The sequence below is a fragment of the Monodelphis domestica genome, chromosome 8, assembly GCF_027887165.1.
Source record: "Monodelphis domestica isolate mMonDom1 chromosome 8, mMonDom1.pri, whole genome shotgun sequence".
Lineage (NCBI taxonomy): Eukaryota > Metazoa > Chordata > Mammalia > Didelphimorphia > Didelphidae > Monodelphis > Monodelphis domestica.
Genome location: NC_077234.1, coordinates 16,377,920 through 16,400,324, shown reverse-complemented (window position 1 = coordinate 16,400,324; position 22,405 = coordinate 16,377,920). Strand labels below are relative to the sequence as shown.

Sequence of the window (22,405 nt, the reverse complement as noted above, 5' to 3'; positions counted from 1 at the left end):
TTGACCATGGATAAGTCACTTCAAGGCTTTGCTTTTAGTTTCCTTCTAGTTTAATTTTTTCACTTTTATTGATTTATTTTTAATAGAATTTATTCCTAGGTATCAACCCCACCTCCCACCCCCAAGCATAGAAGATATTGCCTGACAAAAAGAGAAGTTTGGGATTATGTCCTTCATGTTTCTATTTTTCCATTCATTCTCTGGAGGTGATGCTATACTTCAAATATTAATTCTGGAGATGTATAGAATGCTCTAGTTTCCTTCCTTCTCTTTAAAATGAAGTGCAAGACCAGATGGTCTCTTTCAGGGGGTAAATCTAGGACCCTATGATAAATTAACTAAGCACAGGCTGCATCTGACAAAATGATTTTATAATATTTCCAGTCTGATGCCAAACACATTTCCTCTTTATTTTTGAAAATAGTCACTTTTACAGCTGAGACTTATAAAAATCATCTATATGTCTGAGAAATAGTTTCCCATGAATCACTAGTGTGTAGCTTTTGAACAGAGACTCAGTGTCGAAAACTTCTTTTCTGGTCTGGAAAACATGGTATTTTTTTTAATGGGCAAAACCAGGAAGCAACTCATTTCCAAAACTAAATGGAACTTCAACCTTTTGCCAAGGAAATCCCTTTACCTCTAGAGAAAATGATTTCCTTGGCAAAAGTTTGGCATTCCATTTAGAAAAAAAAAAACTACAACCCGTTTCTGAAGTGAATGGGAAATATTCACAGAGAGGAACATGCAGGGTCAGGCCCAAGGGAAATGACTTTCCAACAAAATAATAAAATAATGCCTTCAGAGTTTAAAAAAAGGAATGTTTTCAAAAAATACAAAATGCGTGTATATACAGTGATACCTCATTTGTTCAGAGGTCAACCTCAACCATTTGGAATACAGCCAATGACAGGAAATAAAAGAACAACACAAAGGCTGCTGGGTTGTCACCAGAGACATTATAAAGTCCATGGCCTGAAGTTCATGCATTTGACTCAAAGAAGAGCCTTGTTCTCCCCACTCAGAGCCTGCTTCCCCATATTTTACACAGGATGCTCACAGATTGATTATCCATCTAGCCGTGATGAACCAGGACTGGGAAATTAGGAGGGAGCAAGAGTTTGGAGTAATGAGAATATAAGAAATGAGAGCTGATATCCTCGTGTCAAGAAATAAGGCAGAAATGTTATAAAATGGATCTATAAGAACTCAGACAAAACACAGCAGTCATGAGCCATAGAATATAGGGGTAAACATCCCCTCCCATCATAGGTTCCTCATTACCCCCTCCCAGATTAACTAGGACATGCTTCATTTGGCTTTGAAAGACCTTGGGCCCCTTCCGACTTTTCCATTTTCAAAACTCCTTAAACCATACTCCCCTCCATGTACCTGTTAAACTAGGGACACCGAGCCTTGGCTGTCCCTTGCATATATGACATGCCATCTCTTGAAGTCATGGCTTTTCTGTGATAATTGCCCACATGTGGGACCCTTTCCCTCCTTATCTCCACCTCCTGAATTCCCTGGTTTCTTTTAAGATGCAGCTTACATCTTATTTTCTGCATGAAGTCTTTTCCTGATCACTTCCTCTCTTCTTCTCCTACCCCCCTGTGCCAGGGCTGAGATACCCTCTAAGTAGCATCACTGTAGCACATTACAATTGGTGACAAACATTGATTCTCAGTCTTCAAGAAAACGTTAAAATCCTATCTAATAAAATACTCTGTTTAATAAGGCAGGGAAGTGTATAATCCAAAATTTTTCTATCACAATATCCCATAAAAAGCAATTTTGGCACTTAAAGTTTACTTGTCAGGAAAAAAAAAATAATGTTTACTCTATGAAGTATCACTTCTGCCCTGATGATGATAGGGAGACATCACTATAATTCTCTTGTGTTTTTACAGGTTTGTAAATTAAAAAACAAAAATGGTACATGATACAAAAGGTAAAAGGAAGATGCATGGTGGCTATAAGTGGGCTGTAGAATTTCACCAGTGATAATTTCTGTGTGCTATATGGCATGGCATGGCATGCACCATCAGGGACAAATGGATTGGGAAAGGAGATGAATTGATGATTTGAATCTTCAGTAGTTCTTCAATATATTAGTGACAAATGAATGGTTGATCTGCACTTCTAAAGTGAGTTTTTACAGTGGATGCTTCCCATATTTAGGAAATCCCAGATCTAGATAGCTCCACCATCCCCAAATAAAAGGAAGTCACACTTATAGTAGATGTTAAAGGATTCCAAGTATAGGAGATAGATGACAAAAATACTCTGTAGCTTTTTGTCCACTTAGAGCCATATTGGAAAGCCATTCAGTCCAACTACCCACTTACTAAATATGGCAGGCATTCATCTAGTCACTAGTCAAGGACCCCACGTGGAATGGGATCCAGTCTACCAACTTCTTCAGTGACCTGTTTTTTATCATGGCACACCTCAATTGACTAAGACCTTTCCCTCCTATTCAAAGGAAATGTGTAACTTCCATCAGTGGTCTTTTGTCTTCTTCGATGTCTTCTGTAGGGGCTTCTAACTATGGTGTCTCCTAACTCTCCAAGACTCTTGAAATCATGTACATTTATTAAAATTAAGGTGCTTGTCTAAGCCACTAAGACAGAAAATCTTGAAGGCTAGGACAAGAATGCCAAGAAGATCCCTTTGGATAGATCAAGTGCTTATAATAAGATTTTTGATGGGTTGGGACCAACTCGTATAGAAAATGGTTTGATTTGAGTACAAGGAGCCTAAAAGTTTCCCAACAGAAGCAATGGAAATAAACTTGGAACAACAATAAAAGGGCCATGATGACAGCAAACCATTGGGCCATTGATGACCACTCTTCGGGTCAGTCCATTCAACTCAATACTTACCTGAAATTGCCTGGACTGTGAACATCGGTTTTGATGGAGTTGACAGCATATTCTGGCCTGTATGTCCCGCACCATACCTATGAATACATAGAGAAATAACATAGTATAAAAAAAGAATGCCTTTGGAAGATTTCACTGAATTCTAGTACATTTATTTAGGTTTCAGCAGGTAGGTTTGTCAGCCAAGAATCCTTCCCAGGGATCCCGAAGCAATTCCATGTTCCTGAAAAAACTCATTGAGGAACTTGCAAAGGTACATAGAGCTCACATCACTATATATCTTTAACCCGATAGGACTAGCGGCTTCATACTTTGAACGCTGGCCAAGTAAGATAATGCCACACAAGATGAAGACTGGCTGAGCCATTATCTGGCCTCTGACTCATTGGCAGATCATAAATCCAAATGAATTTTCACAGTCATTCATCAAGAATTTGTAAACAATACCTGAGCAAAGTTCAAGAAGAACAGCTGTTTGTGGTTGAGGTTAAGGCCAGGAAGTAACTTCTCTTTTCCATTCTTTTTCACAAAATTCTGATAGGCCTATGCAGGAAAATGACATAGAAATGGTATATTTTCAATTTGTACTAACAACAGTAATAATAACAGCTCATGTTTATAAATTGTTTTAGAGTTTACAAAAAAAAAATTAAAATGCAGGATATCCCCAAAGTCTTAGTGAGGGATTAAAACATTAAGGCTAAAAAATATATGAATTTATAGGGGCAGCTGGGTGGTTCAGTGAATTAAGAGCCAGCTTTAGAGATGAGAGGTCCTGGGTTCAAATTTGACCTCAGACACTTCCTAGTTTATGACCTTGGCCAAGTCCCTTAATCCCCATTGCCTAGCCCTTACCTCTTTCCTTCCTTGGAACCAATACATAGTACTGATTCTAAGATGGAGGTAAGGGTTTAAAAAAAGAAGTATATGGATTTTTCTCTAGGGGAAGCAATATGTGTCTTGTTTCACAATATGATGAACAGGGAAATGTGTATTATATGTACAAGCGGTATAGCTGATATCTTTTTTCTGTTTACCCATTTCTCAGATGGCATCAGTTACAGCTCCCCTCCTCCCACACAAGTTGTCCTTTGACATGAAGGTCATCCCCGAGTCTCTCTCTTGTCCTTTGTCTAAACTAGCCCTCTGACCAAGGGCACCAAATTGAAAATGACAAGTATGGCGCGGCTCACTACAGCCCCAGAACCCCTGACGTCAAGCAGCCTGCCAGCCTCAGTCTCCTTTTAGGTGGCACCATGCCTGGCAGATACTTGTAATTTTCATACATATCCCTTCTCACCAACATTCCTCTATGGATGTTCAAAGATTTCAAGTTATCGAATATGACATTTTCCAAATATAATTTGGAATTCATGAGACTATAGATCCCGAGTTAGTCGGAGCATAGAAGAAATCTTGTCTTGCTGCCTCATTTTACAGATGAAAAAACTGAGTCCTCTGAGAAGTTGAGGAACTTGCCCACAGGACAAGAGAGACTCAGGGGGATGACCTTCAGGACAAAGTTCAAATTGCATGGGAGAAGGGGAGCTGGAACCGAGGCCATCTGAGAAATAGCTGAACAGGAAAAAGAGATGGGCTGCGGGAAGCACTTGAGAGCTTGTGTGCGCCATGGAATAGAGTGGATGGGGCTGGAGCTGGGAAGATGCATTCAGATATGACCTTAGACATTTACTAGTGTAACTCTGGCCAAATCATTGAACTTCTGTCTAGCTCAGATCCTCATCTGTCAAATGGGGGTAATAATAGCATTTAGCCTCCAACGACACGAGAACATTATCTATTTGTAAAGTGCCTTCTTGCAAGCCTTCAAGTGCTATTGTTGTTATTGCTATTTTTAGTGCTGTGATGATGATGATGATGGAAATTAGAGGAGAGCTGGAACATTGGATGGAACTGCCTGTGGCAGATTTATATGGACCTTGTATATTTATGACAATAAGTCGACCAGTCAAAAAGCATTTATTAAGCTCCTACTATGTGCCAGCTGAGGGCACAGGTGATAGATCGCTGGGCTTAGGATCAAGAAGACTCATCTTCCTGAGTTTAAATCCAGCCTCAGACACTTACTAGCTGTATGACCCTTGGCAAATCACTTCACCCTGTTTGCCTCAGTTTCCTCATCTGTCAAATGAGCTGGAAAAGGAAATGGCAAAGTGGCAAATCACTCCAGTATATCTGCAGGCATACATGATGTTTCCTCCCATACTTGTATTCTTTAAAAAAAAAAAAACCCTTACCTTGTCTTAGGATCAATACTGTGCAAAGCAGAAGAGCAGTAAGGCCTAGACAATGTGGGTTAAGTGACTTGCCCAAGGTCGCATAGCTAGGAAGTATCTGAGGCTACATCTGAACTCAGGACTCCCATCTCTCAATCTACTGAGCCACCTAGCTGCCCCTCTCCCCATATGCTTCCTGTGGGAAGAGACCCTTTCGCTTTTCTTCCCTCTCATTCCCAGTGTCTAACATAGTTCCTGGCATGTAGGGAGAGGGATAGGAGCTGCTATTTCCTTGCCATAGGTATTGATTTAGCAGGTCTAGTCTGATAAAGAAATTCCCTTCACTAATTCATGTCCTGATCTTCTCTACACTAAAGACTCAGCTGACTAGAGCATAGACCATGAGCTCTCCAAAGTCAGCCAGCCAGTGTGCTTCAGAAGCGAGCTTTGAATTATGGCCTTCCAAAGCGGCTCCCAGGCCACTACCCCAGGCTGCTTCATGTAGACCTGACCCAAAGCAAGAGCTTAACAAAAGCTTGTAGACTGACTGACTTGTAGGAGAATGGTGACAAAAGTGCAGGGCATGAGAAGCCATGGATAGTGTAAATTATAGTGAGTTAATTAGTTAATTTGCTTAAAGAGTAGGCTCTAGTTAGAAGCAAGGTTTCCAGCCTAGAGAAAAGATTGGCCACTTTTAAATCTATCCCTTTAAGCAGAGAAGAAATCTCAGTGGGTCCCTTAAAGAGGAATTCCCAGAAATTCCAAGGAAAAGACAGTTGGGATAACTGATCGCTTTCTAAAGCTTGCTCTTGGAGAGTAGGTGTTTGGGGAGTGTCCTCTGATCACTCTGTAAGGATTTTGAGAGAACTGACTCTGAAGAAGCAGAAATTCATCTTTTGATCAGGAGAGAGATTTGTTGGTGGGAGCCCTTTTCTCTCATGGAGAGAAAAATGGTCAGCGGGTGGCGCTGTTCCATCTGGCTGAAGCTGTGTCACTTTCAGGGACCCCTGCTAAGAGAAATTGACAGGCTACCAAGCCTAATGGCCATTCTGATTAATTTGTTGAAGATAGCTGGAATTAAGGAGGATTACATAATTAAAAGATCCTCTCTTAGAGTAGGTTTAGAAAGATTTCATCTTTAGGTAGATAGGAAGAATAGATGAGTGTAGATTCACTCCACTGAATAAGAAGAAAGTCCCTTGCGGGACAGAGAGGGTCTGGGTTATAATGTAGAAATACATGTTAAGTTAAGAGAGCTCCTTTTCCTGTCCCTGCTCCTTCTCACAGTTTTAATACATTTGTTGGATTAAATTGTATCCAGCAAGATCATCAATCATCTATCACCAAAAGTTCCCTAACAGCAGTAATTAATGAAGATCAACTGGCCATCCATATAAAGATCAATAATAACCATTACAGTAGATTACAATTTGTATTCCTGGAGAACATACACCATTGGAGTACTGGCCTCGCTCAAGTTCAATACCATTAGGGAAAGGGATTGAAGATTTGATCCTGGGCTATTAGAAAGAATTTCCTGGCATGTAAGTCTAGTAGGACCACTAGATGTATCATCAAGGACTGTGGAGTCTCCTTCTTGGGATATTTTCTAAGAAAGGGTAGATAACAATATTCCTGGGATGGTTTATTGGGTAGAAAATAATGGAGATCAATTAAATGACCAAGGGGTATGTGGCATCACCATTATCATCAACTCTCTTTGTGTCTGTCTCTGTCTCTGTCTCCCTCTTTTTCTCTGTCTCTCTCCCCTCTCTCCAAATCACTCATTTATCAAAATAAGTATGTAAAGTAGACATGGCCTAATATATTTAGCAGATCTAGTCTTGGTAAGTATATTTACAAATCAAATATCCTTGAAATGCTTACTGATGACCTTAAATACATAGGGAATTTTCAAGAATGAAACCCAAAGTAAATTCCTTTTTTAAATGGCTGATTAGAAATCATTACATCAAAATGCATCCTTACAAGTTTGATTTTGAAGAAAATTAGTCATAGAAATATGAATTTTCACGTGAAGTTAAGTTCTTGAAAATGAAAAGGATTTTTTTTAGTCAGCTCCTCTGTTCCCTGAATTTCATTCCAAATTACTAACACAGGAAGAAAATGAATACTGCTTACCCTGTATGCTTGCCCAATGCCTCCATTGTCAGCAATGTTTTCACCCAGAGTGTTGATTCCATTGAGCTGTTAAAAAAACAAACACACACACATATACACATACCTTGAAATGTATTCAGTTTCATGGTGAAGAAAAGTAAAAAAGAAATATCCAAAGCTTTAACAAGTGAATAGAACTTAGAATGAAAGTGCTGCTGACGTACATGTTGTCCACCTGCTAAGTCCCACGAAAAGTTTCCATATTGGTATACCATACATTGAGACTGTTCTTTGAAATTGTTGGCTGATTCTTGAGTCCACCAATCAACAAGATCCCCATCCTTATTGAAGTTTCTACCTGGAGAGAGAGAGAGAGAGAGAGAGAGAGAGAGAGAGAGAGAGGCAGAGCAGTTAGCTTTTCATTTCAAAATATGAAAAGATGATCGAGAAAATAAAAAAAAATAATGGATGAGGCTATAATTTTTTCTCTACATGAAATCAACAAAATGTTTAGTATAGTGGATAGAATGCCAGGCTAAAGTCAGGATGACTCAATTTCCTGAGTTCAAATCTGGTCTCAGGTACTTTCTAGCTATGTGATCCTAGACAAGTCACTTAACCCTGTTTGCCTCAGTTTCCTCATTTGTAAAATGAGCCAGAGATGGAAATGTCTAACTATTTTGGTATCTTTGCCAAGAAAGTCCCAAATGTGTTCACAAAGTATTGGATGCAACTGAAAAACACTTGAACGACAACAAAAGTTTTATGTTATCTTTTTCAGTGATGGGTCTGTTTTGACTTATTTATTTCTCATCTTGAATTCCTGACGTCTGAATATAAGCTCCTAGCTAAGGCTTCTTCTAGTTGCTCCCCTGTCAAATCCAGCTCCCAATGGGCTGTTAAATGATAATTATAGTATAGGTCTAACTATTTCATTCTCTTCCTTAAGAAGCTATATTATCCTCCTGTTTATTCTAGGATTGAGTACCAATTTCTCTGGTTGGCATTAGAAATCCTTCTCATTTGGGCTCCAGGCCATCTTTCCTCTTCGATATCACAATCTGCCCCTTCATAAACTCTCTAATCTAGTCAAATCAATCTGTCTCATTGTTTTCTGTATGTGACATTTCATGATCAATCTATTCATATTTGCCCAAGTGGTCCCTCACTATGGGAGACTTTCTTCTCTTCTCTGTTTCATCCAATCCCTGGTTGTTGTTCAGTCATTTCTGACACTTCATAAGCCTATTTTGAGGCTTTCTTGGCAAAGATATTGGAGTGGTTTGGCATTTCCTTCTTCAACTCATTTAATAAATGAGGAAATTGAGGCTAACAGTGAATTGCCCAGGATCATACAGCTAGTAAGTGTGAGGCCAGATTTGAACTCAAGGAAGATGAGTCTGCCTGACTCGAAGCCTGGTGCTCCATTCACTTTGCTACCTAGCTGTCCATACCTGAGCCTTCCTTCAAAGTCTAGTTCAGGTACAATTATCTATTCATGACTTTCCCAGCCCCTTCCCCCCCCACCCCCCCCCAGTGATTTACCATTCTTTGGCTTGGAGAATTATTTTTATCTGTGCTTAGGTTGTTTTCTTCCAATGGAATGTAAACTCCCAAAGAGCAGGTATGCTTTTTTACTTTTGCCTTTATTTCCTTAGCACCTCCTATAGTCATTGACACATAGTAGGGCCTTACTATATGCTCATTGACCTGAACTGAAATCTTCACTGAGAGAAATAATTAGGACTCGGTTTAATTGGCAGATTTTTTAAAAAGTACATCAGGACCTCTTGGCTTGAAACCCCAATACTTTGAAAGATCCACATTTCTGATCATGCTCCATTATAAGCTAAAAAGTTTAAGGGAACCAAAGAGCCTAATGCCTGGACTTCATGGACACCAAGATTTTTATCCATCTCAGGATTGCCTCCTACATGAAATATGCCCAAGCTATTCTTTTTTTCTTCTTCATTCTTATAACTCTTACTACATCTGACTCTCCTTTCTGTCTTGTCTTGTTGCTTACTAGTCTTAAGTAGAGAATTCTTTATTTCCTCATTAACTTGTAAATTCTTTAATGCTGCTGCTCTAGCATCATCCTCAAAAGTCCCTAGAACAATGCGTAGCACATGGGAGACCTTCAATAATACTTGTTAAAAATGACTCCTTGTCTCCTATCTTCCTCTTTTCTTCTTGCTCCCTTCATAGATGAATATTGGGATATTCCTCTGCTGTCTAGCTGGGTTCTTTCCCTTGGTAATCTGGTTTTATCCCATTGCTTCAGTTAGCATCTCTCTATCCCAAACATATATATCCACTTTTGACACCTCACCTGAGCTCCAGTGCCAGATTTCCCATTGCTTAGAGCAGTGATGGCAAACCTTTTAGAGATCGAGTGCCCAAACTGCAACCCTCATGCCACATGCGAGTCCCCCCTCCTTACTCTAGACAGGGAAGGGAAGAAGTGCTCCCTTTGGGCTGCTGGCCAGAGGAGCAAGTGATGAGAGGAATGTCCTCAGGTATGCCTGGAGAGGAAGGAGGGGAGCAGCCTCCTCTGGCACACATGCCATAGGTTTGCCAACATGGGCTTAGAGGATATCCCAAAGTCACTTTTGTTTTCTTAAAATGATGGAGTTGAATGAGTTAAACTGAGAGTTCTTCTATTCTAAATACAGAAAAGCCAAAATATTGGCTGAATCTGAGAGTGCACACCATTCTGAAACAATGGCTATTTGGTGTTAGATGGAGCCTACAGTCTGTGCTTAATGCAGAAAGTCTGTGAAGAGGTGAGATACTACAGGCTTGAGTCAGACTGGGAAGGGCTCTAAATACTTAGCAGAGAAATTTGTATTTTATCCAAGAGGCAGTAGGGAGCCATTGGAGTATATTGAGCATGAGGGTGACTAGATCAGATTTATACTTTAGGAACTTCAATTTGTATGGAAGGTAGAATTTGAAGGTTATCACAATAGTCTGGAGGGAGAGGCAAAGAGGACCTAAACTAGTGAGATACCTGGGTGAATGGAGAGAAGGGTTACACACCTTTATGATGTAACTGTTTATTGAATATATTTAGTTTTAGGAAAAAGAAAACAAACCAATGATGGTCTTACCATTGTCATCAAAGCCATGTGTGATTTCATGTCCTATCACCATGCCAATCCCACCATAGTTCAAGGAGCTGGGCTGTTGTGCACTGAAGAAGGGAGGCTGTAGGATTCCAGCTGGGAAAACTATAATGAAAGAAGGCAGGAGTTGAAAGATGCTGTATCTCTCCATGAGTCTCTTTGCTTGCTAAGCTATTTTTCTAAAAGCTAATATGGTCTTCTCTTCAAAAAATCAGTGGGCAAAGTGCTGTCCCAGAGTCAGAGGACTTGGGTTCAAATTCTAGTTGTTATTTACTGCCTTTGTGACCTTGGACAAATCTCTTGCCCTCTCTGATCATCAATTCCTTTGTCTCTAAAATAAGGAGAATGGTCTAAATGGCTTCTGAGGTCCCTTTCAGCTCAACCATCCAAGATTCCATGGAGCTGACCTACCATCCTTTTGAGGGCCATTCAGTGCCCTAAGTGACTAACAAGTCACAATTACTATTTCCTGCACTGCCCTTTTTTGAGAAATGTGAGGAGAAAACAGTCAAAGCTACTTGTTCCCCAATATTACTGTTACAGTCTATCAGCAACTTTTCAGTAAAACATATTTGAATGTTATCCTTGCCCCAGAGGCTTTCGGATGTGAACAATCCAAGTTTGCCATATCTGGGACCTGGAATGAAAGAATGCTCAGCTTTGAATTCCGTCTTCGTCCTGGCCAGAAGAGCCAATTGGGGCCCTGCACTGGGCCACTCTTTATGACCTTAGTTCTTCATGTCCCTTGGGAGCAGCTTTTCTCCCTGGTGGCACCCCTTGGTGACCAGGTATACTGCTGTACATCCTGATTTTTTTTTTCAACCCTTACCTTCTGTGTTAGAATCAATACTAAATATTAATTCAAAGATAGAAGAGAGGTAAGGGCTAGGCAATTGCAGTTAAGTGACTTGCCCAGGGTCACACAGCTAGGAAGTATCTGAAAGCCAAACTTGAATAGGTTGAATTTTAACAAGCAAGGAGAGTCAGGCGCTATCAGAGTTCAGGACAGAAAAATCACCAGAGCAGGGCTCCTTAATTTTTTTTGATTCATGGACCCCTTTGGCAGTCTGGTGAAGCTCATGGGCCCCTTCTAGAATAATTTGAAAGGCATAAAATAAATGCATGAGGAAACAATTCTGCTGAAAGTTACCAAAATATTTTTTAAAAACTAAGTTCATGGATCACAGGTTAAAAACTCCTGCAGTTAGTTATATGACTTCACAAAGTGGTGTTGAAGAAATGAGACCAAAATCAGACTGTAACCTGAAATAATCACTGAGATACAGAACTGATATGCATGCAAAGGTCAGACTTATTGTGGAATCTGAAGTAATAAAAGTTGAACTTGCTCATCAAATAGTAATCATAGATACAATAATGGCCTGTTGATAGTCGAGCACTAAACAGAGCTTCCATTTAGATAGAGATCCTCAGCCCTTTGGGTCGGACATGTAAGTCCTGTGGCTGTTATTTTTAGAGATGGTAAAACTGAGACCTGGAGATGAATGACAGCAGGTCACTCTACAGGCCACTAAACCTGCTTATGCTCCCAGATCAATGATATCATGACGGGATACTGATTGAGCTCGGGATTCACTGGTTCTCAGAATTACCTTGTGAGAGAGATGCCATTATTATTCCCATTTCACAAATGGGAAGACTGAGTTCAGAGAGGCTAAAATGATTTGTCCAAGGAAAGTGCCTGATAATGTCTTTGATTTGATTTGATTATTACTGACTGCAACCCCAGTACCCTCTAGCTGAAGAGATCTGCCTAAGGTTTTTGTTGTTTGGCTGTTTCGACCCTGTTGGCCCCCTGTGAGGTTTTCTTGGCAGAGTTACTGCAATGGTTTGCCATTTTTCTCCTCCAGCTTATTTTACAGATGAGGAAACTGAGGCAAATAAGGTTAAGTGACTTGCCTAGGATCATGCAACTAGTAAATATCTGAGGCTTGAATTTGAACTCAGAAAGAGGACTCTTCCTGACTCCAGCACTACCCAGCCATTGTTCTTCCTTGCTCCTTCTCCTCCTCTCACTTTCCACTCCTGGAGTCTTTAACCTTTAAGTCAATCCAACCAACATTACTGAAAAGAGTGTGTCATTCTTTTCCAATATGGTTCCACTCACCATCCCAGTAACTTTCTAGTCCAAAGTCCCCCTCCCTGGTTGCTGTCCCTTCAAGGTAGCATCTCCCCCTATAAGAATGTGAGCTCCTCAACAGTAAAGATTGTTTTTGTTTTTGGTTTTTATACCCCCAATGCTGTGTTTGACTTAATAAATGATCTTCATCCATCTGTTCATCCATTGAATCCATTATATTATTTTTATTACATGTTTTCTTGAGTTCTTTTTCCCTCTCAAGCCATACCAATGATGTGATCTTGGTTCTGTCACTGTTAGGTATTGTTACAAGCCTTAATAAATTTAGAATATTTCAAGAATCCACAATTTCATCCATATGGATATTCCCTCCACAGATGCAGATACAGCCTTCTCTACTAACACAAAACAATCTTCAAGACCTGTTGTGATTCCAGATGTGGCCAGGTTGGCAATGAGTCTCCCTAGCCTACTCTAAGCTGGTCCATGCATAAATGCCCTGTTCATGATCATGCCCATCCTTGTAGCCTTTTCCAATATGGAAGCTCATCAGCCTACTATTGGCTTCTGAAAAAGAAGTGGTAAACTGAGGAAACTATTACTTCTTGAAATAGAATATAAACTGAGGGAAATTATTACTTGTTGAAATAGAGAAAAGTAAACTGAGAAAAAACTGTTACTTCTTGGACTGACTGCTCTACTATTACTAGGAAGAGCTGCTAGAGAGGACCCATCCTGAGGATCTCCTAGTTACTATGGGGATAGATGAGAAACACTGCTAGTACAGGGGAATGATGTCACACAGGGATACTGGCACACAGGGATGCTGGTACACAGAGGACTGCTCTGGGGTTTACTCTGGGATTTGCCTATTGATCCCTACTGATGGCTGATGGATCAATCTACTTCCTAACCTCCTTTCTCCCTCCCTCCCTCCCTTTTCCAACCCTCTACTCCTTGCCCCCCTTCACCTCCAAATTCTTCTTGAAGCCTTTGGCTTCTTCCCTCCCCTCTAAGTGAACTATAAAGATCTTCTTTTCTTTTCCTTTTTTCAAGTAGGGATTTATTGGGATAACAAGATGGGAAACTGAGGGAAGTGGGATGAGGGTTTCCCTAATATATAAAGGGAATTTGAGAGGGTTATGGAAATAGTCCAGTAACAAAGGTGAGATGAGGAACAGTTAGATAAATGGAGGACAACAGCTAAGATCTTCTTTCTTCTTTTATAACACCATCAAGGTCTCTCAGTTTCTCCTGGCCAACTTAAACTCTTAGATAGAGACAACCAAATCAAAAGCTAAGTTTCTCCTTCTTCTCCTCTCTCTGTGGCCAGAAAAACCCCAACTCTTGGTCAGTCAAAATCTCAGAGAGTGCAGGGGTCTCCCCTTGATCAGAAAGCCCCCCAAAACAAGCCAGTACAATCATGGTCTTTAGCCAGCCTCAACTGCCAGAGAGAGAGTGACACTCCTTCTCCTCTCTCAGTGGCCAGAAAAACCCTAACTCTTGTTCAGTCAAAGTCTCAGAGAGTGCAGGGATCTCCCCTTGATCAGAAAGCCCCCACAAACAAGCCAGCACAATCAGCTTCTTTAGCCACCCTCAACTGCCAGAGAGAGTCACACTCTCAGTCCCCTTCCCCACATCAGCTCAACTGCCACTCCTCCTGGGCACATTCCATTTTAGAATCTTGTCTTGATTGACAAAACATGTCCCCAGCTTAGTCTCTTGCATCTTGTCTTGTCCTTCAAAACCTTTCTCTCTTCATGCCTCTTCCACACTTCCAAAGCTGAGTCAAGCCCTGTCCGTGATCAGACCCATCCTTGTAGCCTTTTCCAATATGGAAGCTCCTGAGCCTACTATTGGCTTCCAAAGCTCAGAGTTGTCTCTATGCACTATGGGAAGCAAGATTTGAGTAGAGGGCCTTGCTAAATCTACTCTAACTTTGAAGGGAATTCTTTGTTTTTTAAAGAAGATTGAGTTTTGAGTTTTTGATTAAGGGTCATTTTTTAACATGCTATTGCTGGCCCTAATTCTTTCGACTCCTGCTAATTTATACTAATCTCTTAAGAGGCACCATAATCATATTCTGTTTGGGGCTCTCCTGTCTTTGGAGGCCAATTTTTTGATCCTTTCCAAGGAGAACAGTGTGAGAATGTAAGCTTGAAAACAGATTGTTTCATGCTTTATACCTGAATCTTCAGGGGCCAACACCATTCATGGCATGCAGCAGAAGCTTAACAAATACTTGTTGAGGAGTAGCTAGATGACTCATGGATAGAGACAGAAGGTCCTGGGTTCAAATCTGATCTCAGACACTTCCTAGCTGGGTGCTCTGGGCAAATCACTTAACCGCTATTGTCTAGCCCTGACTGCTCTCCTGCCTTGGTAACAATAATTGGTATTGATTCTAAGATGGAAGATGAGAGTTAAAAAAAAGTTTGTTGACTGATGGTTGATTGAACAAGACTACTGGGATACATAAGTAGTCTATTGCATTTGGTTGTTTTTGTTATTATTAGAACATTATTTTCTCAGAGTTTGTTCCGATGACCCCAACATTTTAACACAGGAGGCAATACATTTTGCTGGTAATAAAAATAGCTGTGCTTGGTTATCTCCTATAATCAGAAATAACAAAAACAAGCATTTCAAATTCCCCCTTGGATATTTACATATGCTGTTCAGGAACCATAACATTTCCAAGTGGAAAAGCACTTTCTAAACCTCAAGGTTATAAATAAATGTGAGTTATTATCATGGCTCTTATATAAGTGTGAGTGACGGGGATTATTATCCTAGTAAACAGGCAAACCAACACACAAGCCTTGCCTTCTCCTTATGCCGTTTGGGGCTGGATTTGGGGTGGGAAATGGCCCCTAAGATTTGCTGTGTGGTTATAGGGAAACCGGTGAGCATTTGGGTGCTCTTGATTCCTACCCAGAAAGGATGGACAACACTGACAACTCCTGAGACTGGATGGAGAATTTTTAAAAATCCAAATGATTATTGAAAGACACAAAGAGCCAAGTGTTGGAAACGAGGCTAGATAAAACGATGACATGGCGAGAATCCAAAGGCAAAACCCTTGGACCTGGTTGTTTAACTTACTGTTCATGAGATTACCCAGAAGGCTCTGGTTATCTGGATCAGTTTCTCATTAGGTAGATTTCCCACATTGGCCTTGCTATAGAGCTCATTCAAATAGAAACTGTGTGTGTACGTAAGGTAAATATTTAATGATGTATAATATCATTATAAATATTATATAGATAATATGTAGTATTTAATTAGCCCCCATTAAAGGGCGTCTCAGAGAAGTGGACTGGACAGCTCCATATCACATTCAACAAAGGTTCCTGCTGATAAAAACCATGAGGATGCTTATTTGAATTGTTTTCTGTAAGTAAAGGAGTATATTGATCCCAAGTTAGTAGCTATTTTGTCAGGATCAGCGTTAGGGTATGAAGCCAAAGATCAGGAGTTCGGTAGTATGAGGAGAGAAAACAGTCCAGCAAATATGAAGTAAATGATACATGCAAGGTATTGTGTGGAACAGAAATCTAATAAATGCTGAAATTAGGTTAGATCTGTTCTCTCTTTTTTTTTAAAACTATAAAACTATAGGAATCAGAGAACCATACTGTTAGGATGAACCTTAGAGGTCACCTGGTTTAGAGGGCAGCTACATGGCTCTGTGGATTGAGAGCCAGGTCTAGGGACAGAAGTCCTGGGTTCAAGTCTGGCCACAGATACTTCCTAGCTGTGTGACTCTGGGCAAGTCACTTAACTCCCATTGCCTATTCCTCACTACTCTTCTGCCTTCAAATCAATACACGATATTTATTCTAAGATAGGCAGTAAGGGTTTTAAAGAAATATTATCCAGTTTAGTCATGGGGTAGTAAAAAAGGATCATGGGCTGGAGTCCTGGATTTCACATTCACTGTCTGTATCATCTCATTTGTTTGTACAATGATATTAGACTAGGTGACCTCTAAGATTCCTTCTATTTTTGAAATGATTATTTTAGAATTGCCAAATTTTGGCATTAGAAAACACCTCAGAAACCAACTAATATAGTGTTTTCCAAATCTTGTTTTTATTTCTTTAAGATCTATGAAAAAGGTGACAAGACTATGGGTTTTAAAAAAATTAATGAGGGGGCACCTGGGTAACTCAGTGGATTGAGAGCCAGGCCTAGAGATGGGAGGTCCTGGGTTCAAATCTGGCCTCAGACACTTCCCAGCTGTGTGACCCTGGACAAGTCACTTAATCCCCATTGCCTAGCCCTTACTACTCTTCTGCCTTGGAGCCAATATACAGAATTGATTCCAAAAGAAGGTCAGGGTTTAAAAAAAAATCAATAAAAGTCCTTATCTCCGAAAATCTATAAATTTTAAAAAATGACTTCTCTTCTCTTCCTCCACCCTGCTCCTGGCTACTTACTGCCAGTTGCCTTCTTTCTAGCTCCCTCGGTCAGTCATCCTGTTGATAACTAGAGTAGAGAAGGTTGATAATTTGCCATCCAAAGTAAGGTTTGGGAGATCTCAAACCTATTCAAATTTATGGCTAAAAGTGGTCCCACAGATCTCAGTTCCCTCATTCTACAGATGAGTAAACTGAGGCTCATCGTGTGAGATAACTACTCTGGACCTCTCATCTTGACTACTCTAACAGTGTCCAAATTGGTCTTGCTGTCTCATGTTTCTCCTTACTTGAATTATTCCACCCCACAGGTGACAAGGTAATTTTCCTAAAGCAGAGATTGAGCCATACCAGTTCTCTAGCCAATAAGTGGCACTCTAGAGCTTCTAGAATTCCATACATGCTACTCTTGCTGGCATTCAACGTTCTTCACAACCTGGTCCCAACTTACCACTAGAGTCTTGACCTACATTTTCTTTTTTATACTCTGAAGGCAGAGCCACAGTTCCTCATATACCGTGCTCCATCTTCCATACTGCTCTGCTGGATGTGTCTCTATGCACGGAATGTGCTCTAACCCGTACTTTTGCTTCTCTAAAACCCTGGTTTCCTTCAACTCTCAGCTCGAGCAACATCTTTTCCATAAGGTCTTCCATGATTGCACATGGTTGTCCCCATTCCCCAGCTGCAGGTACCTCCCTCTCCAAAAAGATCTTTTGTGTGGATGTATACGTATATCTATAGAGATGTCAACCTGCATATATCAAGAGAAACACCTAAAAGGAGACAAACATACACCCAGAAGGTGCCTGAAGTGCTTAACAATGCCAAGCAGGCACAGAATGCCAGCTGATGCCAGGGTGAAGGTTCAGGCATGCTAAGTTATCCTCCCCAAGGGGCTCTTTTTAAAGATGAAGCATATGAAATAACGTGTAGCCCATTTATGAACTGAAAGCAAGCTCTGTCTCCCACTCTCTGCACTCCAGTTAAAATCCACCCATTACATAAACTGTCTTATGAAATATTCTATTAAGGTTGATCATTAACCACAAAGTCCCTGCTGCTTTAATTACAGCCTGATAGGCCCCGGTTCAGGCACAAGATAAGATTTTATAGTTTATATTAAATCCTAGTGATGAAGCTCAGTGTCACAAATTACGATGCTTGCACCACTCTTGTTGGCACCAGATCTCTGGAAGCCACCTTATTTTTGCTAAACATTTTACAAGGGCCCTTTAGTTCTAACTGCTATGAACTGGACTCTCTTATCGGAGGATCTCCAGAAGTCATCCCTTAGCTGGGAGTTGCTTCTGGCAAAGCAATGTGGCATCCCAGAAAGAATGCTGGGTTATTTTCAGGCTTCTCTTCCTCCCTCCCTCTCTCTCCCTGTCTCTCTTCCTCTCCCTCTCTTCTCTGTCTCTGTCTCTCTCTGTCTTACTCTCCTCTGTTTCTGTTCTCTTTGTCCTTCTCTCTCTCTCTCTCTCTCTCTCTCTCTCTCTCTCTCTCTCTCTCTCTCTCTCTCTCTCTCTCTCTCCTGTCTGTCTCTTTCTGTCTCTCTTCTCTCTCCTCTGTCTCTGTCTCTCTTCCCCCTCTTCAACTCTGTCTCTGTTCTCTCTCCTTCTCTCTCTCTCTCTCTCTCTCTCTCTCTCTCTCTCTCTCTCTCTCTCTCTCTCCCTCTCCCCATCTCTTTTCTCTGTCTCCATCTCTCTCTGTCTCTTTCTCTTCTCTCTCCTCTCTCTCTGTCTCTCTTCCCCCTCTCCTCCTGTTTCTGTTCTCTCTGTCCTTATCTCTCTCTCTCTGTCTGTCTCTCCCTCTCCTCCCTCTCTTTTCTGTCTCCATCTCTCTCTGACTCTTTCTCTTCTCTCTCCTCTCTCTGTGTTCTCTCTGTCTCTCTTCCCCTCTCCTCCTCTGTCTCTGTTCTCTCTGTCTTTCTCTCTCCCTCTCTCCCTCCCCCTCAAACCCTTACCTTCTATCTGAATAACAACTCTAAGACAAGGACAAGAGCTAGGTAAATGGAGTTAATTGACTCATCCAAAGTCACAAAGCTAGGAAGTGTCTGAGGACAGATTTGAACACAGATCTTTCTGACTTCTGATCTGGTGCTCTATCTATGATTCCACCCAGATACCCCACCTAAGCAAACCTCTGAACCTCTTTTGAGTCTGTTTTCTCATCTGCAAAATGAGGTCATTGGTCAAGATGAACCCCTACATAAACTTTTAGTTTCCAAGTCTCTGATGATCGAGCATTTAGAATGAAAAGGAACTGAATGAGTGAAACCTCACTTTGCGGATGGGGAGCCTGAAGTATTGATTCTAAGATGGAAGAGAAGGGCTAAAAAAACAAAGCAAACAAACAGATGAGTTATTTTTCTGGTTCATAAATAGGTATTTGCAAGACTCCCTTAATTAAAGTGAGGCATGAGAGATTGTGTCTATACAGCAACTCCCAAATGTTTGAACTTTGAAAAGTTCAAACAAGCAAACCAATGCCACCTTTCTAGGTTGGTGAGTCACAGGTCATGCCTGGGACCCAACTATTTTTGCTGAAAGGAAAATAAGTAACTGAAATCTCTGCCAATTTGAGGTAATCTGGTACAATGGAAAGCCTGATGGGTTTGGAGTCAGACAATCTGGGTTGAAATCTCAACATCATTTTATGGAGGCACACTTACAAAAATATCTTTCAGGAGAATTTGGATTATTTTAGATAAGGAAAAATTGTTTAGAATAATCTGTATTAAACTCGGTCACCATGAAAATCATTCTGGGGAGGCAGCTTGGGGCAGCAGAAAGCATGGGGCTGAATGTGATATCAGAAGTTATGGGTTCGAGTCCCAGCTTTGCCACTTACTACCTGTGTGGCCTTGGATAAGTCACCTTTTCTCTCTGAAACCTAGTTCTCTTTATCTGCAAAAAAAGAAGGGGTTAGGCTAAACAGACTCCAAGGTCCCTCCCACTTCTCATTCTATTGACCATTTCCTTTCTGAATATCTGCCATGGATCAGGTACAGGCTTCCAAGCTTATTGCCTGATTAGCCAGTGTGCAACTTGAAAAAGAAAAGATTATTGATATTTTTTTTATTTCACTTGAATTTCCAAATCTATCCTTCCATCTTCCCCTCCCTAGAGAGCCATGTTCTAACATGCAGAATAAAGAAAGTGAAATAAAGCAGTTCAGCCAAACCAATAAACACATCAAAGAATTGGGCAGCATACACCATGTTCTATATCCATAAACCTCCACCTCTGAAAAGCAGGGAGAGAAGCACGTGCTTTTATCTTTTCTTTGAATCCAAGCTTACTTTATTCATGGGGCCACCATCATAAAAACAAAATATGGAGGGCAGCTAGGTGGCTTAATGGCTTGAAATCCAGGCCTGGAGTTGGGAGATCCTGGGTTCAAATTTGTACCCTGGGCAAGTCACTTGACCCCTGTTACCTATTCCTCATTTCTCTTCTGCCTTGGAACCAATACAAAGTATTGATTCCAAGACCTAAGGTAAGGGTTTAAAAAGAAATATGGCCATTCCCATCCAAAACTGACATCACAGAGTCCTTTCACAAAGTGAATTAACTTATGGAAATATGATGCCAAGGGCGTGGGGCGATCAAAGCAAATATTTTCAATATAAAGAGTTGTCCCCCAATATGATGTTTCTTGTTCATGAGAAGCTTTGTTGATATATATCTACATATAGATATATATGAATAAATCTCTCTCTTTCTCTGTCTCTCTGTTTGTCTCTCTGTCTCCCTCCCCCCTCTCTCTGTCCCTCTTTCCTTCTCTGTCTGTCTGTCTCTCTTTCCATTAGCTGTTCCCGAAGTCTAGAATCCATTTGCCCTTGCCCTCTGCCTCTTGGAAGCTTCCTCGATAACTGAGCTCAAACACCACCTCCAAGCTTTTCCTCACCATGCTGGCAAATAGCGCCGCTCCCTCCAAATTCTTCTAGATTTACATTGTGGCTACTTTGTATATGCTTAAAGGAACGGGTCCATCAACAGGCATTTATTAGGTATCCATATAGAATGGTGCCGGGCACTGTGGGGGGAGCCAGGGGCACAAAAGCAAAGATGAAGATAGTTCTGGCCCTCAAGGAGCTTCCAGTCTTGCCAGGGGGGACGACATGCTCATCCACAGGTATGTCTGTTTCCTGAGAAAGGATGTCAGCTCTTAGAGCCCTGGGACGGTACCCCCAGGACCTAGCACAATGCCTGGCATTCAGAGGATGCTCAATAAATATTGTAGAGAGACAGACCAGCAGCTTAAGGCAGAACGCACCAGATGCCTAAACTCCTGACAATTTTTAAAAAATATCCAGTTTAACCATGAGGTTGACTTCACTGAGTTTCTCCATCATCCGCTGAGAGATACATTCCCTGACGTCTTCCTGAATCTACCTCTTCCTTGGACTTAACATTCCTCTAGGCTGAACTGTTGCCACCCCAAGGCTGCTGTCAAGGAAAGTGACTGAAATTTCAGCTCTCTTCTGTTATTTTTAGTCAAGACAATCTCTGCTTAAGATTTAAATGAAGCTTCCAAAAGATATAGAAAGAAAAATGTCAGAGACCTTCCCCTGGCGTGACATTCTTCTCTGTGAACTGCTCTTCTAAGCAGTTAGTCAGGCGACTGAAAAGAACCCACAGTTCTATCTTTATCCTTCTGCATTTCCACTGGGGAAGTCAGACTCGACGAGGGTAAGGGAGGGTCTGGATGCATCTCTGCAGAGTGGCTTTCAGCTGCTTTTGCTCTTCCCTGGGAGGCTGTTCAAAGCCCTTTTTCAATTGCTTCTCAATTATGATCCTTTCTGTGCCCATTTCTCCCTTTCCTACAAGGTCATACAATTCACATTTAGAGAGGTTGTCCATGAGGCATTTTATATGCATGGGATCAGGTAATCCTCACAACTATGGAGCAACTTCCAAGCGTTTTAAAAATTAAAAACAAACAAACAATGCCTTTCTAGGCTCAATGAGTCACTGGTCATGAATACGACCCAAATGTTTTTCCTGAAAGGCAAATAAGTAGCTGAAAGGTTACTATTCCCATTTTTCAGATGAGGAAAATGATGCTTAAAGAGATTAAAGACACTGTGAGGATCATATATAGCTCGACAGTGTCAGAGGTAGGATTGGAACCCAGATTCATTCATTCACTCCAAAAGCATTTGTGATCTCTTGATGGTTCCATGAACAAGCTATTCTATGTCTCAGTTCCCATATTTTCTGTGCCTGTCCATGTCTGGGATGTTCTCCCTCCCTGGACTCCTGGATATCCCAATTAAGATCCCATTTTCTGCAGGCAGCTTTCCCTAATCTGCCTTGATTCTGATGTATTTCAACTGATCTGTATTTCCCATTTATCGTCTATATATCACTTGTGTTGTCCATGTTTCTCTGCATGTTTTCTCCTCCATTAGATTGTGAGATTGAGAGCAGGGAACATTTTGCCTCTCTTTGCAATGCCTGACACATAATAGTTGTTTAATAAACATTGAGAAAGGGCATACAGA

The 22,405-nt window shown here is 40.9% G+C and overlaps 1 protein-coding gene and 1 long non-coding RNA gene across 6 annotated transcripts in view; one reads left to right on the top strand and one right to left on the bottom strand.

Annotated features, from left to right (window-relative positions):
* The window catches only part of MME (membrane metalloendopeptidase), a 142,662-nt gene that overhangs the window by 4,983 nt on the left and 115,274 nt on the right, over positions 1-22,405 (bottom strand). For all 5 annotated transcript variants that reach the window (XM_056807695.1, XM_056807694.1, XM_007502344.2 and 2 more), the window contains 5 exons: positions 10,357-10,476; positions 7,468-7,601; positions 7,265-7,330; positions 3,333-3,428; positions 2,886-2,962 (listed from right to left, as the gene is read on the bottom strand). In XM_056807695.1, coding sequence (XP_056663673.1) covers positions 2,886-2,962; positions 3,333-3,428; positions 7,265-7,330; positions 7,468-7,601; positions 10,357-10,476 — 493 coding nt within the window. The remainder of the gene's footprint in view (positions 1-2,885; positions 2,963-3,332; positions 3,429-7,264; positions 7,331-7,467; positions 7,602-10,356; positions 10,477-22,405) is intronic.
* Positions 1-22,405, top strand: part of LOC130455860 (uncharacterized) — a 28,333-nt gene that overhangs the window by 2,047 nt on the left and 3,881 nt on the right. The window lies entirely within an intron of this gene.